General features: G+C 42.4%; 1 protein-coding gene across 2 annotated transcripts in view; it reads right to left on the bottom strand.

Annotated features, from left to right (window-relative positions):
• Positions 1 to 14,440, bottom strand: part of LOC308077741 (electrogenic sodium bicarbonate cotransporter 1-like) — a 64,944-nt gene that overhangs the window by 33,027 nt on the left and 17,477 nt on the right. For both annotated transcript variants that reach the window (XM_080418634.1, XM_080418635.1), the window contains exons 4-5: positions 6,595 to 6,727; positions 1,946 to 2,106 (exon numbers count right to left, since the gene is read on the bottom strand). In XM_080418634.1, coding sequence (XP_080274760.1) covers positions 1,946 to 2,106; positions 6,595 to 6,727 — 294 coding nt within the window. The remainder of the gene's footprint in view (positions 1 to 1,945; positions 2,107 to 6,594; positions 6,728 to 14,440) is intronic.

Raw genomic sequence — 14,440 nt, 5'->3', positions numbered from 1 at the left:
AATATCTCATTATATCCAAGGGTTCCATTTGGGGGGGGGGCTGGGGGGCATTTTCTTACCCACTTAACCCATTCAATCCAGGAACCCATCTGTGTCATTTTAGATTTATTTGGCTATTCAAAAATAGCAGATATACAAGCTCATAGCGTGGCACCGAGTGCCGCGCTATAAGCTTCTAGATCTGCTATTTATTTATTTTTGTGTGGCCAGGTGAAAATTTTAGCAAATCTTTGAATATATACATGTATACTGTATACATTTTTAACTCTTGTTAAAATTTTGAGAACCACTGATATTACAGCAACATAAGTTATTTAAAAAAAAAGCCATTTGTAGAATCCCCAGAAGCAAAGATTTGAGTTAAACATGAATTCCAAAAACAAATAGCAGATCTACAAGCTCGTAGCGCGGTACTCTGCACTAATTTAGAGAATTTGTCCACAACAGGGACGGCAGGTTATATGGTTTTAAGAAGAAACATTTAAGTTTGCACCCTGTAGCTCCCTTTTGAACAATTTATTTTGGTACAGTATGAAGAAGGCCACAGCTTCCGACTGTGTCTGAAGGAGAGCAGTGTGCTGGAAACGTCGCTCAGCCTGCTCGGGTGGCACCAAAATAAATCGTTCAAAAAGGGAGCTACAAACTTAAAATTTTCTTCTATATCTAGGTTTTCTCGTTTGAAATTCAGCCCCTGCCTTCATATGGTATGTGGATGTGCGTGACCTACTTGTTGTAATTGTGATTAATTTATTATCAAACATAATATTCCAAGAGGAAATGCATGTACAGCATTTAATTATTATATTTAATCTGACCAGGAGCAGGGATAAAACAAACACCCGCCAGGCCATAAAGATGTATGAGAAAGTCAATAAGAAATAATTATTATTTCTGGATAATGACCGATGAGCTCTATAACAGACCGCTGTCTAATTTATTCATTTATTTATTAAGTAGCCGTGTAATAAGCGGGATAATTCTTTTAATTTTTTCCCCACGATTTTGTAACCCTATTTTTTACACCCAGTGCCAATTGTCTATGTAATCCTGGGCACTACCTTCCCTCTGCCAACCTAGGGAGGCCAGGGCCGAGCTCATGCCTCCTTCAATGCATGAGAGCCAACTGACCTTCTTGTCACCTGACAGGGGAGAATTTCCCTGGTTGGACGTAGCGCGTGGAAGGAACACGTTATTCCAACCAGTTCCTTTCCCCTCCATCAGGCGCCCCGGCTGGCCAGGGGGAGGCAGTATAGTGACCAGGATTACTGCATGTTTTTGTGAGGGTACCTACCCTAGGACACATGGGGAGAACATGCAAACTCCACACAGAAAGGCCCTTTTGCCAACCCCACCTAGGGTATGGGCACTGATGACGCGGAGGAGAGAACACACCCCCAGCGCCCACAGCGTCCCCTGCGGGAATCGAACCCAGGACCTTCTAGCTGTGAGGCGACAGCACTACCGACTGTGCCACCGTGCCCCTATAAGCGGGATAATTGACGGGTAGACGGTCATTATTGATACATAAATCCCTTCAGGGTGATTAGGCACCTCCACTACGCGTCGGTGCCTAATCATCCTGTCGGGATTTATTTATCAATAAGGCCCGGCTACACGTCAATTATCCCTTGCTTAACACATTGGCTGCCAAAAACGCAGATCTGCGTTCTATTATTAATAAATACGTGGGCTGCCAAGAACGCAGATCTGCGTTCTATTTAAAAAAAATTTTTTTTATTAATTTGACCCAAAGACCAAGGAGATATGATTGTTCGAAGATTTAGACTCCTATCCACTTCCTTGTTAACTTAAAAATTCTGTATCTCGGCTCCTGAGTACTTTTTTTTTTCAATGAAAAATCTCTGGCAGGCTACAGCTAAAAATCTGAAATAATTCTGGCAGTCAATGTGTTAACGGGCCGCTGGGTCGTGTGATGCTGGCTTACCGACAATCTGTGGCAGGGTGGAGGCCTCTAGGTCCAGCATGATGGTGCCTTTTTCAATGCAGGTCTTCAGTTCCATCAGACTGTGTAGGGACAACGTGGCCACATGAGGCTTACTCCAACGCTCTCCACCCGCCTCCACCTTCTCCTCAAACTTGATCCACCTGGCAGTAAAAGGCAGAGAGATTTAGTTCTCTATGCCAGTGGTTCTCAACCACCGACCCCCCAAAATAATCATATTTGAACTGGGGACTCCCCACCCTGACAAGCACTTGGACTTGTAGGACTTGACGCATTACATTTAGTTTGACTAAATGTAATTTAGTTTGACTAAATGTAATTTAGTTTGACTACATTTAGTTCCACAGATAACTATTGTGAAAATAGCCGATCTACAAGCTCGATCGGCTATTTTCTAAATGTTTGCCTCTTTCTAATATTATTTAAAAAATTGGCCAATGTTTGACCCGTTTTTATACTATAGTTTGTTGATTATTTTGGATGCAGAAATATTCTTTTTATTTATTTTTTAATTTTTTGTAGGTGTTAAAAAGGTCTTAAAAGTCCAATTGTCACTTGACTGTCATCTGGGGACACCCCCAAAATCATGTGGGGACCCCCCTGGGGGCCACGACCCACAGGTTGAGAACCACTACTTTAAGGGTGTTCCATGGGGTCCCAAGCAAAAGGAGTCAATATACTGTAGGGAAAATGTGTTGAACCACCAGTTTAAACCTATAAACATTGGCAAAAAGAAAAATGCATACCAATATTTTCTCATTTTTTTTTACATTTTAACGACGAAAATCTTGTATAATTATTTTCAGATGGGGGTCTGGGACCAAATACATGAATTTGTGGGTCCTTGACATGAAAACGTCTGGGAACCACTGCTTTATACAATGAAGAAAAGAACAATAAAAAGTCCAGTCAGTCAAAAGAAATCATGGCTTCAACCGTCCCCAGTGGACGGTCAGTTAACAATGGCAGGTCAACAAGCCAGGACACTTCATTGACCGGGGTCCTCCAGGGCTCTTATACTAGGTCCCCTACTTTTTTCCCCTCTAGAACTAATCTCTTCATCGAAAATAGCTCATCTACAAGCTCACAGCGCGCCACGACTCGTTGTGAGCTCGCAGAAGGGCTATTTTCGCAGAACGCTCGCCCCAAAATGGGGACGCTAGGGCTCATGTGGTTACGAAAAAAAGCCCGGTCACATAGTAGGCAATGAATCAACTGAGACGGCGAGACAAGCACTGCTTAAAACAAAACCTCAAAATGTAATAGTTAGGATGGGTGAATGCAGAGGACAAATTTCACGTTATGTGCAAAGGTACAGTGACAAAGTCCACAACAATTACTAACTCCCAAGTCAAATGTTAATCAAATATGAACATTATCCAGCATGAATTGTATTGATAAAAACAATATTTTCATTAATTAAACAGATATGTCTATAAAGCATCCTTTCAGAAGAGAAAGAAACAGAGAGAAGGAATGTGTTGGTGTTAGGCTTGATCAAGTCACACAAGGTTTTTCCCAGGAAGTTACCCATGCTAAAAGTATATGCAGGACAGAAATAAAAACTAAACAAAGGATTTCACATCACTTTACAGCCAAATACGGGCTACAAACAAAAGGCGACAAGGAGAGTTCTCTTTTCTTTACACAACAATCCCACAATGTTGTGAATGGCTCACAGTTCATAGAGAGAAAATACGGGATGCAGGACAGGATCAGAATGTGTTGAAACAGGGATTAGCAAACTATCTTCTCGGGACCCAAATTTATAAAACATACATTATGAATATAATTAACCACTTTTCAATCAAGTATTAAGCCCAATTAACCCATTTAGACCTAGAACACCTATACTTTTTATTATACCTTTCAATCCGGGAACCCCTTTTTGTGTAGTTGTTGCCATGTGCAGTATATAGCAAGAAGTTGAAGTTTTGAAGTTTTTCAGAACGTTTTTCAGAAAACTTAGGTCAGGATTTAGAAGGCGTTTTTAGAATGGGCCTTAGGCCTAAATGGGTAAAATAAAAAATAAAAATCTACAAGCTTGATCTGCTATTTTGGAATGTTTTCAAAACCTTTTGACAAAAAAATAAAATTGGATTTGTTTGTGTATGTTTTTTTGGAAAAGAAACTAGTTATTTTTTAGTAGCCAGGGTAAAACATTATTTATTTATTTTACTTGCAACCCATAAAAAAAACTGTTCTGCGACATATGTTGACTGATCAGAGTTCAGGTCACTTTGGGGAAACATCCGCCGTGTGCAAAAGACGCCAGCCAGTCTTCAGGGACCATTCAGACCACACATTCAACTCAACCCTGAAGGCATGACTGAGGTGAAGGTCTGTTCTCTTTAATAATGCCTCTCATGTCTCTCCACTACAATGGTCCATTCTCTGGAGCCTGGGGATGGGGTTTCCTCGGGGGATAAGGTATCCCCTCTGGCTATGCTCCACACGCCTCGGACCTGCCATCTTGAAGAGTAGAGGCGGAAATAAAAACCTCAGGGGTTTCATTGATTCACCTCCTATCTGAGGTAGTCTATATCCCACCCCTCTGAAGTCCAAAGCAGGGGATATAAGACACCATCGGCCATACATCAGTTTACACAAGTATTACTACAGGGTCTTTGAGTCTGAGGGAGCGAGAAGGACAGAATGTGTTTGATTTGCCAGTCTTAACCACAAGATCAATCCTGTCACAATTACAAAATTCAAGTTGACGATTAATTGTCACACAAATAATTGCGATTAACTACTTCATTGTGTCTACAAGCTTGTAGATCTACTATTTCAGCTTTTTTTATTTTGACGATTATAAAAAAAAGAATATTGCGATCATCTCAAACAATTGCGATTATGTAATAATTGTGACCACATGAACCTTAGCGTCCCTATTCTGGGGGTGAACATTGGATGATAATAGCCGATCTACAAGCTTGCAGGTCGCCTATTTTGGTGTAAATTTGGTGTAGCGGGAAAAGGGGAGGGGGTCTAGTCTAAAGCGCTGAGGGACCCTGGTCAACTAAACATATAGGTGGTTAAGGCCTGGTCGACCCGATAGCCGAATGGATAGGGCACATACCACATGAGCCAGGGGTCTTCAACAGGGGGTCTGGGACCCCTAGGGGGCCCTCAGAGTTACTACAGGGGGTTTTGAAGACCCCCCCACCCCCCCCCCCCCCCCAAAAAAAAAAATGACCAAATTCGGCCATCAAACACGGTTTCTGCATATGGTTTGGTAGAATTCACAGCTGAGGAGACACTGGCGTTAAAAACCGGAGAACACTGGAGTTTATCCGAGTCCAAAAGAACCAAAACACAGAGCAGAAAACAGCAGTCTTCAACGGTTGACAGAACTGAATGTTCGGTGTAATGACAAGGCCATCTCCCTCCCCACACCATTGGGGAAATCCCAGTGGAACAACCATTTTGTGGGCAGTTCCTCTTTGACAAATTTTAGTATATTTATTCAATTAACAGTATTCAATTATTGTTGTCTTTGTGAATAAATAAGGCTATGGCTGCAGTATGAGCTAAACAAATCAGGGCATTTTCTGCCAGGCTGGGTGATACTCTAATAATTTATTGCACATAAATATAGATGAGGAGACAACTTTAATAGCTCCAAAAAATAGTGTGGACATTGAAGCTGTGAAGCGGTTGGCAGAGAGGAGCCTGGTTCATTCCACATAGTTCCACCACCTGATAAGACTCAAGTGGAGGAGACAGACACAAAACTGAAATCATGTCCAGTAAGGGACGTGTTCCCTTAACCACTTAAACCCCATATACTGTCACATGACGAACAGCAAAAATAGCCTACTACAATCACAATGTTGATGCGATACTGTAGATCTACTATTTGGCAAAAGTTGACATTTTTTCCTATAATGATATGCCCAGGGATGTTCACCGAATTTCCTGAAACGTTCTCCTATTGTGACATGCCCAGAACAGGGAGTTCATGTGGTTAATACTTTTTGGGGAAAACAATTAACCCATTAAAACCGAGAAAGAATCTGTCATTTTAGATTGTAGCTATATTATATTGACTCTGTCGGGTGGAAACCTCATATGTCCAAACTGTTATTTCAGGATTCAAATTCAAAGGTAGCAGATCCACAAGCTCGAAAGCTTGTGGATCTGCTACCTTTGATGCTTTTGTGTGACGACGCTGTAGTATGATCAAGTAAGGCATTAATTTACGGGAAAAAAACTATAACTTTGCTGTTCTGCCAGACAGCAAAGATATATAGCAACATATAGTTTTTCAGAAAAACGGTTAGGATTTAGATTATATTTGTAGAATCGGCCTCGGTCTAAAAGGGTTAAAGAAGGGGGTTGGTAGGTCTCTGCAATACCAGTACATGTACCCAGGTGGGTACTTGTGGTTAACCAGATGAAATGGGCCTGGTCTTTAGGATACTCAAATGAACCTGACCAACTCCTTCTCTAGAGTGAGTGATACACAAAGAGGGAGCTCATCTGACCTCTTAGGTCTTAAAAGTCCTTAAATTGTCATTTCACTGTCATCTGGGGACCGCCCCAAAAAAAACATGTCGGAGGTCCCAGCCCACAGGTTGAGAACCACTGAACTAACTTGATTCAAGTGTGTTTGCTTGCTGACTGACCTGGCCGTCTCCTTCCACTCCATCTCCTGTCCGTCCACGGAAAGCAGCTCGTCCAGCTCTGTGAACAGCTGAGGAGGAGGAGGGCCGTCATCTTCCTCCCCCAGGATGAACCTGATCCTCTCTGCTGGGGAGACTGCAACGAAAGAGAGAAGAACCATGTTAACCCATTTAATCCGGGAACGCATCTGTGTCACTTTAGATTTCTTTGGCGTTTCAAAAATAGCAGATCTACAACCTCATAGAGCTTGTAGATCTGCTATTTTTGAAAAGAAATCTTGAAAATGTGTGCAAAACTTTTAATATATATACATTTTAAACTCAAATCTTTGCTTCTGGGGGTCCCTGGAACAAAATATTTTGAGATGGAGGGGGTCCGCGGACAAATGTCATTTTGGGGGGCTCCATACTAGTGTCTTTATGGTTTTCCTTTATTGTGGGGAAAGCTTTCGCTGAAAATAGTCGAACGACTAGCTCACAACGCAACACAACACGCCGGGTTGTGAGCTTGTTGATCGGCTATTTTCAGCAAAAGCTTTCCCCACAATACGGATGCTGGGGTTTAAGTGGTTAAGTGCTTCTCAAACTTTTTCCATGTCAAGGACCACAAACTTTTTCCATGTCAAGGACCGCCAAATTAATATGCATGTGGCCGCGTGAGGAACCCCCTCCCTCACCCCATCTGAAAGTGAAAATATTTTGTGCCAGGGACTCCCCCATACAAGATGTGGGGTTGTTAAAATTTGACACGTACTGTATGGAAATATGTAACTTTCCAAAATTTTGGTCAAGACTTTTTTTAAATGGCTGATCTACAAGCTCATACCTCAACACAATAACGACGCGTTGTGAGTTTGTAGATCGGCTATTTTCAAATAATTAGATTAGTTTTGATGTTATATTAACTAATTTAGCTGAGGACCGCCATGGAACCCCCTTAAGGACCCCATGGGGGTCCCTGGACCCCACTTTGAGAACCACTTAAGGAACCCAAATACTACAATCTGTCTGTGGGACGCTGAAATCCAAGAGTAGATATGTGACGTTTAATCATGGTTATAAAGGAAAGGGAGTATTTCCTGGTCCCATGAGGTGAGGGGGAGGAGGAGGGGAGATTGCTTTTAACTGCTTCACCCAGCTCAGTTCAACTGGGCGACTCTGGGGGTCAAACAGAAGACCTTATGGTTCCCAGACGGCCTCTCTGCCACAGCTGCAGCCGCCCCCAGTAATTCTACTGATAATCCCAGAATGTATGTACAGTATGAGTGAGTCAGTCAGTCTCTGACTGCGTCTGTCTGTCTCTGACTGCGTCTGTCTGTCTCTGACTGCGTCTGTCTGTCGCGCTGATACTATGCTCTAATGTGTCTAACAGGCTTTAAATAATCAATCAACAAAATAAAATTGTTCTATAAAGAAGTGCTTAAATTTGATCATCTGCACAAAAAACAAGCTTCCAAGGAAAGATCTGTGGTGTAGATTAGCAGTAGAATGATCATCATCTGTATTGGCACTTTTCTCAACAATGTTACAAGGCGTGCACCTTCACCTGCTAAGCCGCCCACCCCTCCAGAAAAGTTATCTGTTATTACAATCTACAGCGATCTCTCTGTAAAACACGAGACGGAAACGTTGAGGAAAAGACTTTGATAACACACCCTTCTCGTCATGAGAATGAACTTTTCCGTCAGCGTATAATAACGTCTGCCAAATGCATGCAGGAAGCTAGTTACTTCCTTCCAAGAAGTTCCAAGAAGTTATGTTGACCTGGCACTTGGAAGTGCTTTACTACGCGATCACAGGTGGGGTGGAACAACGGCTCCGAGACTCACAAATGACCTACAGTATGACGAATCTAATTAAAGCCTGTGCATTCACTCATTCATGGTCTAAATGAGGTCAAAATGAAAAATGCATTGTGAGAGCAATATGTTTTAAACCATCAAAACCCGGGAAAGCATCAGTGTCATTTTGACAGTGGTTAAAAAAATAATGTTAACCACTTTAACCATTATACTTCAAAAATAGCAGATGTATCAAAAATCATGACAGACAGACAGACGCATAAAAAGATTGCAAGCGAACATTTTTAATTCAAATCTATGCTTCTGGGGGTCCCTGGCACAAAATATTTTGAGATGGTGGTTGGAGGCCAAATACATATCATTTTGGGGGTCCTTGACATGAAAAGGTTTGAGAACCACTGATTTGAGAACCACTGATATAGCAACATAAGTTTTTCAGACAACTGTTAGGATTTAGAAGACATTTTTAGAATCAGCCTCAGGTCTTAATGGTTTAAGGAGCACTTTAACCATAGCGTGTTAAAAACAGGCCAATAGATCATTTGAAAACACTGGAAATTCAAATGACGTGGAAAACTGTACCCATGTTATAATTCTGCATTCACAAACAATAACCATGTTAAATACATAATGGAAATTGGTGTTTGAACAGCTAAATCTGAAAACATAGTAATCAGCTAAATCAGAAAACAAAGTAAATAGTGTTTTTTGGTGTCAGGAGGAGTGGAAGAAGATCATCCCTGCTAAACTAACCCACGTTCCTGATAAGCAAAGCAAATACAAGGATACTTATCAATACAAATGTAATTTCTTACTGTATTTAACAGTAGAAAGCCTTCCAGAGCATTGCAAATATAGCTGGTTTGGAATGTGAGGCCGTTACAGTACATTTAAAAAGGCCAATATTACACAAAGTACAGTCAATACAGTTTGTACAGTACAACTAACAACTTCCTCTACTCATGATGTCATGATTCTTCATACACAGCTGCTTCAGCCATAATGGAAACCTATTATCATTTTAATTTCCATTTCCTTTTGATTATTTTTAAAGCAACTGATATTGTGGTCTAGATATGACCTATGTAAACATGTGAAGTTGCCCCTTATCTGCTGCCCTACCTTTAAGACCTTAAAGGACAGTGAATGGGTTGTGCAATCCTGGAGGTTGGTGATGTCACAAACTAGGACGTTAAGCTGTAAAGCACCTGGTGCTATTTGTGAAACTTTCCTTTAATATCTGTTGGGACACAATGACACCTTGACACGAACAGGAGCTTTTAATCCTGGCCCCAGCATGAGCAAGTGCTTATTTTAGAGTGGAAAAGAACACCCTGATACCTACTACTATTAACCAATTCTACAAAATACACTCTTGTTGGGCTAAATCACTGGTTCTCAGTAACGTCGAGTTCGGGGACTACCAGGAGTCCTCCTAACGGACACTTGCGGGTCTTTAACTTTGTACACTGTCAGAGTTAAATGAACAGAGGATTTTCCAGTGTGTATTGGGGTCCAAGAGATTAAACAATGCTATCAAATGAGGGTCCGTGGCCTAATGAATATCAAACTGGGGGTCCTAAAATAAAATAATTTTTTTGAATCACAAATGTCAGGGAAAACACTGCTAATGTATGACGTACTGATGAGGGCAATCTGAGGGCAAACTTTTCTATGATATACAGGATGGCAGACATCGCAGTGCAGCTTAGTCGCCAAAAGATTTATCAATGGACCAAGACACAACACCAGGCTCACCATTCAGCCAACACAGCTTGTCCTTTTGCTAAGCTAGCCGTCTGACTCGTAGGACCTGACTTTTAACATGTTTGTGACGGCACACCACGGTGTACACAACAACACCGTTCACCTCTTAAAGTCTCACAATGAGTGTCATCTATGAAAACCCAGGTCTTTGTTAAGTGGGCAAACTCACAGGGTTTGCTAGAATCAACAGGATTAAAGGCGATTCAGCTGGAGGGCAAAACAGCGGAAAAGACTGAAAGTTATTTTCCGCTGTCTAGTGTGTGTGTGTGTGTGTGTGTGTGTGTGTGTGTGTGTGTGTGTGTGTGTGTGTGTGTGTGTGTGTGTGTGTGTGTGTGTGTGTGTGTGTGACTCTGCCTGACACGTTATCATCATGTGCTTTTCACACATCAAACACTTTCATAATCTTTTAATTTGCTACATTAGACAATAGAGTAGCCTATGGCAGTTGTTATGAAGGCTTTCACGTTAGTTTGTCTGACAGGTCACCATTGTTGAGCCCCATTTATCATGGTCATTACATCCATGTCTAGCCTGGCATGGCTAGACTTTTTTTTCCCCTCGCACTGGCAGATACGTCTGGTTTTCCAGACTAATCCATGTCATGAACTCCATATATATGATGCTGACTGACGCGTCTACGTCTGACACCATGGACTTCATCTTCGGACATGCTTGACTTATCGTGACATCACCCAGATGAGAGGAGCACCTTAGCCGACTGTATAAAGGACACAGCATCCTCAGAGAGCAGCCAGATCCAACAACACTCCCCAGGATCTCCAACAGTACTCCTCTACTCAACACAACACAAGGATATAGGACAACAGGACAACAGGACAACAGGACAACAGGACAAAGGACGGGACATGACAGATGAGACAGGACACAGACCTCTTTAGGACTCTACCTTCAAGACCATCCATAGACCTTCAGGACATGCATCATCAGGACACCTAGACTCATCACCCTCAAACTCCCATCGGGGATCGAGTTTAGCATCTACTGTGCGAGCCAGGGTGTCTGGCCTCACAACCCAGATATCCTGTACCGGCCTTGTATTGCTGTATACGACAGAACTTTCCTTCTCTGTACCTGTAACTCTTAACTGCTGCGCTGCCTCTGGGCAACTGAAATTCCCCTGCGGGATCAATAAATGTATCTATACATCCATCGTACAGGACTCCGTATGCTCATATGCCTTTGGCTTGGTCCGCTAGTTGCCTTGAACCACCTTCCGAACTACACAGGTTAGATATCCCGGTTTAAGTTCTAATCCGAGACCACTGTGGCGGGTCCTTGAATAACAGTCCTTTTCTTAGGTAGTATTTTACTAGCCTGGTATCCAGCCTGCTTCGCTACGTTCGGTGGACTTTTTTTTCTCTCTTCGCTTCTCAGTCTGGAAAGCCTCCCATTGGGAGGTTTTGCAGAACTACACTGGAACTACATATGTTACGTTGGGCAACGTCGTTGCTGACTGGATGTTGTTCAAACGAATGACGAATCACAACGATCACACTGTTTTTTTGGTCCCGCCCCGCACCACAGACCAATCAGAAGCCCCAGGTTCGATTCGAAGCTTTTGGCATGTCCCGCCTCCCTTGGAGATAGGAGGCTTTCCAGACTGAGAAGCGAAGAGAGAAAAAAAAGTCCGCCGAACGTAGCGAAGCAGGCTGGATACCAGGCTAGTATTTTACAGCAGTGGTTCACAAACATTTTCATGTCAAGGACCCTCAAATTGATATGTATTTGGCAGCAGATCTGCAAATCATTCAAAAAAATTCTAAATTCAAGAATTTTCAAACATTGTTAACTCATTCACTGCCATTGACGTCACCGACGTCACGTTTTTATAAGCCCAGGGTGCCAATGACGTCTCCGACGTCATGAAAAAAAAAATCTAAAAATTCTAAAATTATGTATTTTTGGCTCTGGCACTCCGAGCCAAACTGCCAGAAATAAGTCAGGCACTGAATGAGTTAAAAATAGCCGATCTTCAAGCTTATTGATGGGCTATTTTCTGTATAAAATAGGGTTAAAGTGGTTACGGTGATTCTGATGCTACAGTGTATTTTCTGTATAAAATAGGGTTAAAGTGGTTACGGCGATTCTGATGCTACAGTGTATTTTCTGTATAAAATAGGGTTAAAGTGGTTACGGTGATTCTGATGCTACAATGAATTAACACATTTTGCTGGGGACACCCTGGAACCCCCTCATGGATCCCTGGGGGTCCCTGGAGCCCACATTGAGAACCACTGGCCTACGGCCATCAAGTAGGCCAACTTTATAAACACATACAGTATGACCCATGCTAACTATTAGAAGTGGGCAGCCATTCTCTGGTGCCCAGGTCCTAACTCCAGCTCTAAGGCATGTGTGTGTCTTGGTCCCTGGCAGGAGTATGTTTCTAAAACAACAGTAAAGGCTCGCACACTGACAAACCAACGTTTGGATGTACTGATGAGGGCAATCTGTTGTACTTTTCCATGATATACAGTATAGCAGACATTGCAGTGCAGCTTAGTCGCCAAGGGATTTATCAATGGACCAAGACACAACACCAGGCTCACCCTTCAGCCAACACAGCGGGCCTCTTGTCCTTTTGCTAAGCTAGCCGTCTGACTCGTAGGACCTGACTTTTAACATGTTTGTGACGGAACACCACAAGTGTACACAACAAAACAATTCACCTCTTAAAGTCTCACAAAGTGTGTTATCTATGAAAACCCAGGTCTTTGTTGTTGTTACCGACAACCTAAGTGGGCAGACTCACAGGGTTTGTTAGAATCAACAGGATTAAGGCGATTCAGCTGGAGGGCAAAACAGCGGAAAAGACTGAAAGTCTCTGTAATGCACTGACTGTGAGTGTGTGTGTGTGTGTGTGTGTGTGTGTTGTGCGACTCTGCCTGACACGTTATCGTCATGTGCTTTTCACACATCAAACACTTTCATTATCTTCTAATTTGCTACATTATACAATACAGTTTATAGCCTATGGCAGTTGTTGCTATCTAGTTTGTCTGACAGTTCACAATTGTTGAGCCCTGATTGTCATGGTCGTTACATCCATGTCTAGCCTGGCATGGCTAGACATTGTTTTTGTCTATATCATGGACTCCATATATAATAGTGCTGACTGACGCGTCTACGTCTGACACCCTGGATATTCGGACATGCCTGACTTATCGTGACATCACCGAGATGAGACAAGCACCTTAGCTGACTGTATAAAGGACACAGCATCCTCAGAGAGCAGCCAGATCCAACAACGCTCCCCAGGATCTCCAACAGTACTCTTCTCAACACGAGGACACTGGACGCAGGGCAAAGGCTGGGACATGACAGATGAGACAGGACTCAGACCTCTTCAGGACTCTACCTTCAAGACCATCCATAGACCTTCAGGACATGCATCATCAGGACGCCCAGACTCCTCACCCTCCAACTACCGTCAGGGGCCGAGTTCAGCATCTACTGTGCGAGCCAGGGTGTCTGGCCTTACAACTCACAATATCCTGTATCGCACAGGACTCCATATGCTCATACTCCTTTGGCTTGGTCCACTAGTTGCCTTGAACCACCTTCCAAACTACACAGGTTAGATATCCCGGTTTAAGTTCTAATTGGACACCACTGTGGCGGGTCCCAGTCCTAGCCTTTGAATAATAGTCCTTTTCTTAGTATTTTTCAGCAGTGGTTCTCAAACATTTATGTCAAGGACCCCCAAATTAATATGTATTTGGCCACAGATCTGAAAATCCTTCAAAAAATGTCACTACTGAAGAATTTTTGAACATTTTTAACACTTATAGATGGGCTATTTTCTGTATAAAAGAACGTGGTTAAGAATCAGAATCAACTTTGTCACATCACAGATTTACAGGTGTAAAACAGTGGGTGATATCTTTTTTCTTTTGCATGCTCCATCGTTTTTGTCATTTCCATAAAAAGAAAGGGAAGAAGAAGAAGGGGGGCCCGGGGGAAGAGAGATCAATCATTAAGAAACAAACAAATTATCTACATATTTACACATAGTGAGGTGAGACATAGGGTGCGGTAAGTACCTGAGGTAAGACATAAAGGTGTGTGAGCATAGCAGCAGATCTATACTGTCCACATGATGATATGCTATGGACTTAGTTAAGGTGCGAGAAAAAAGTTATTGCATTGTAAATGGGATTAAGGTGCAAAGTGTCAGCGTGTGTCGACCGCATAATCCACATAGGCACACAAGGAGAAAAAAAAGGGAAAAAAAGTGATTTTGATGCTACAGTATATCA

The sequence above is a fragment of the Gymnoscopelus braueri genome (assembly GCF_963280865.1).
Source record: "Gymnoscopelus braueri genome assembly, chromosome: 22".
Taxonomy (NCBI): domain Eukaryota; kingdom Metazoa; phylum Chordata; class Actinopteri; order Myctophiformes; family Myctophidae; genus Gymnoscopelus; species Gymnoscopelus braueri.
The sequence above is the reverse complement of the archived record's forward strand: the minus strand, read 5'-3'. Positions and strand labels throughout refer to the sequence as shown.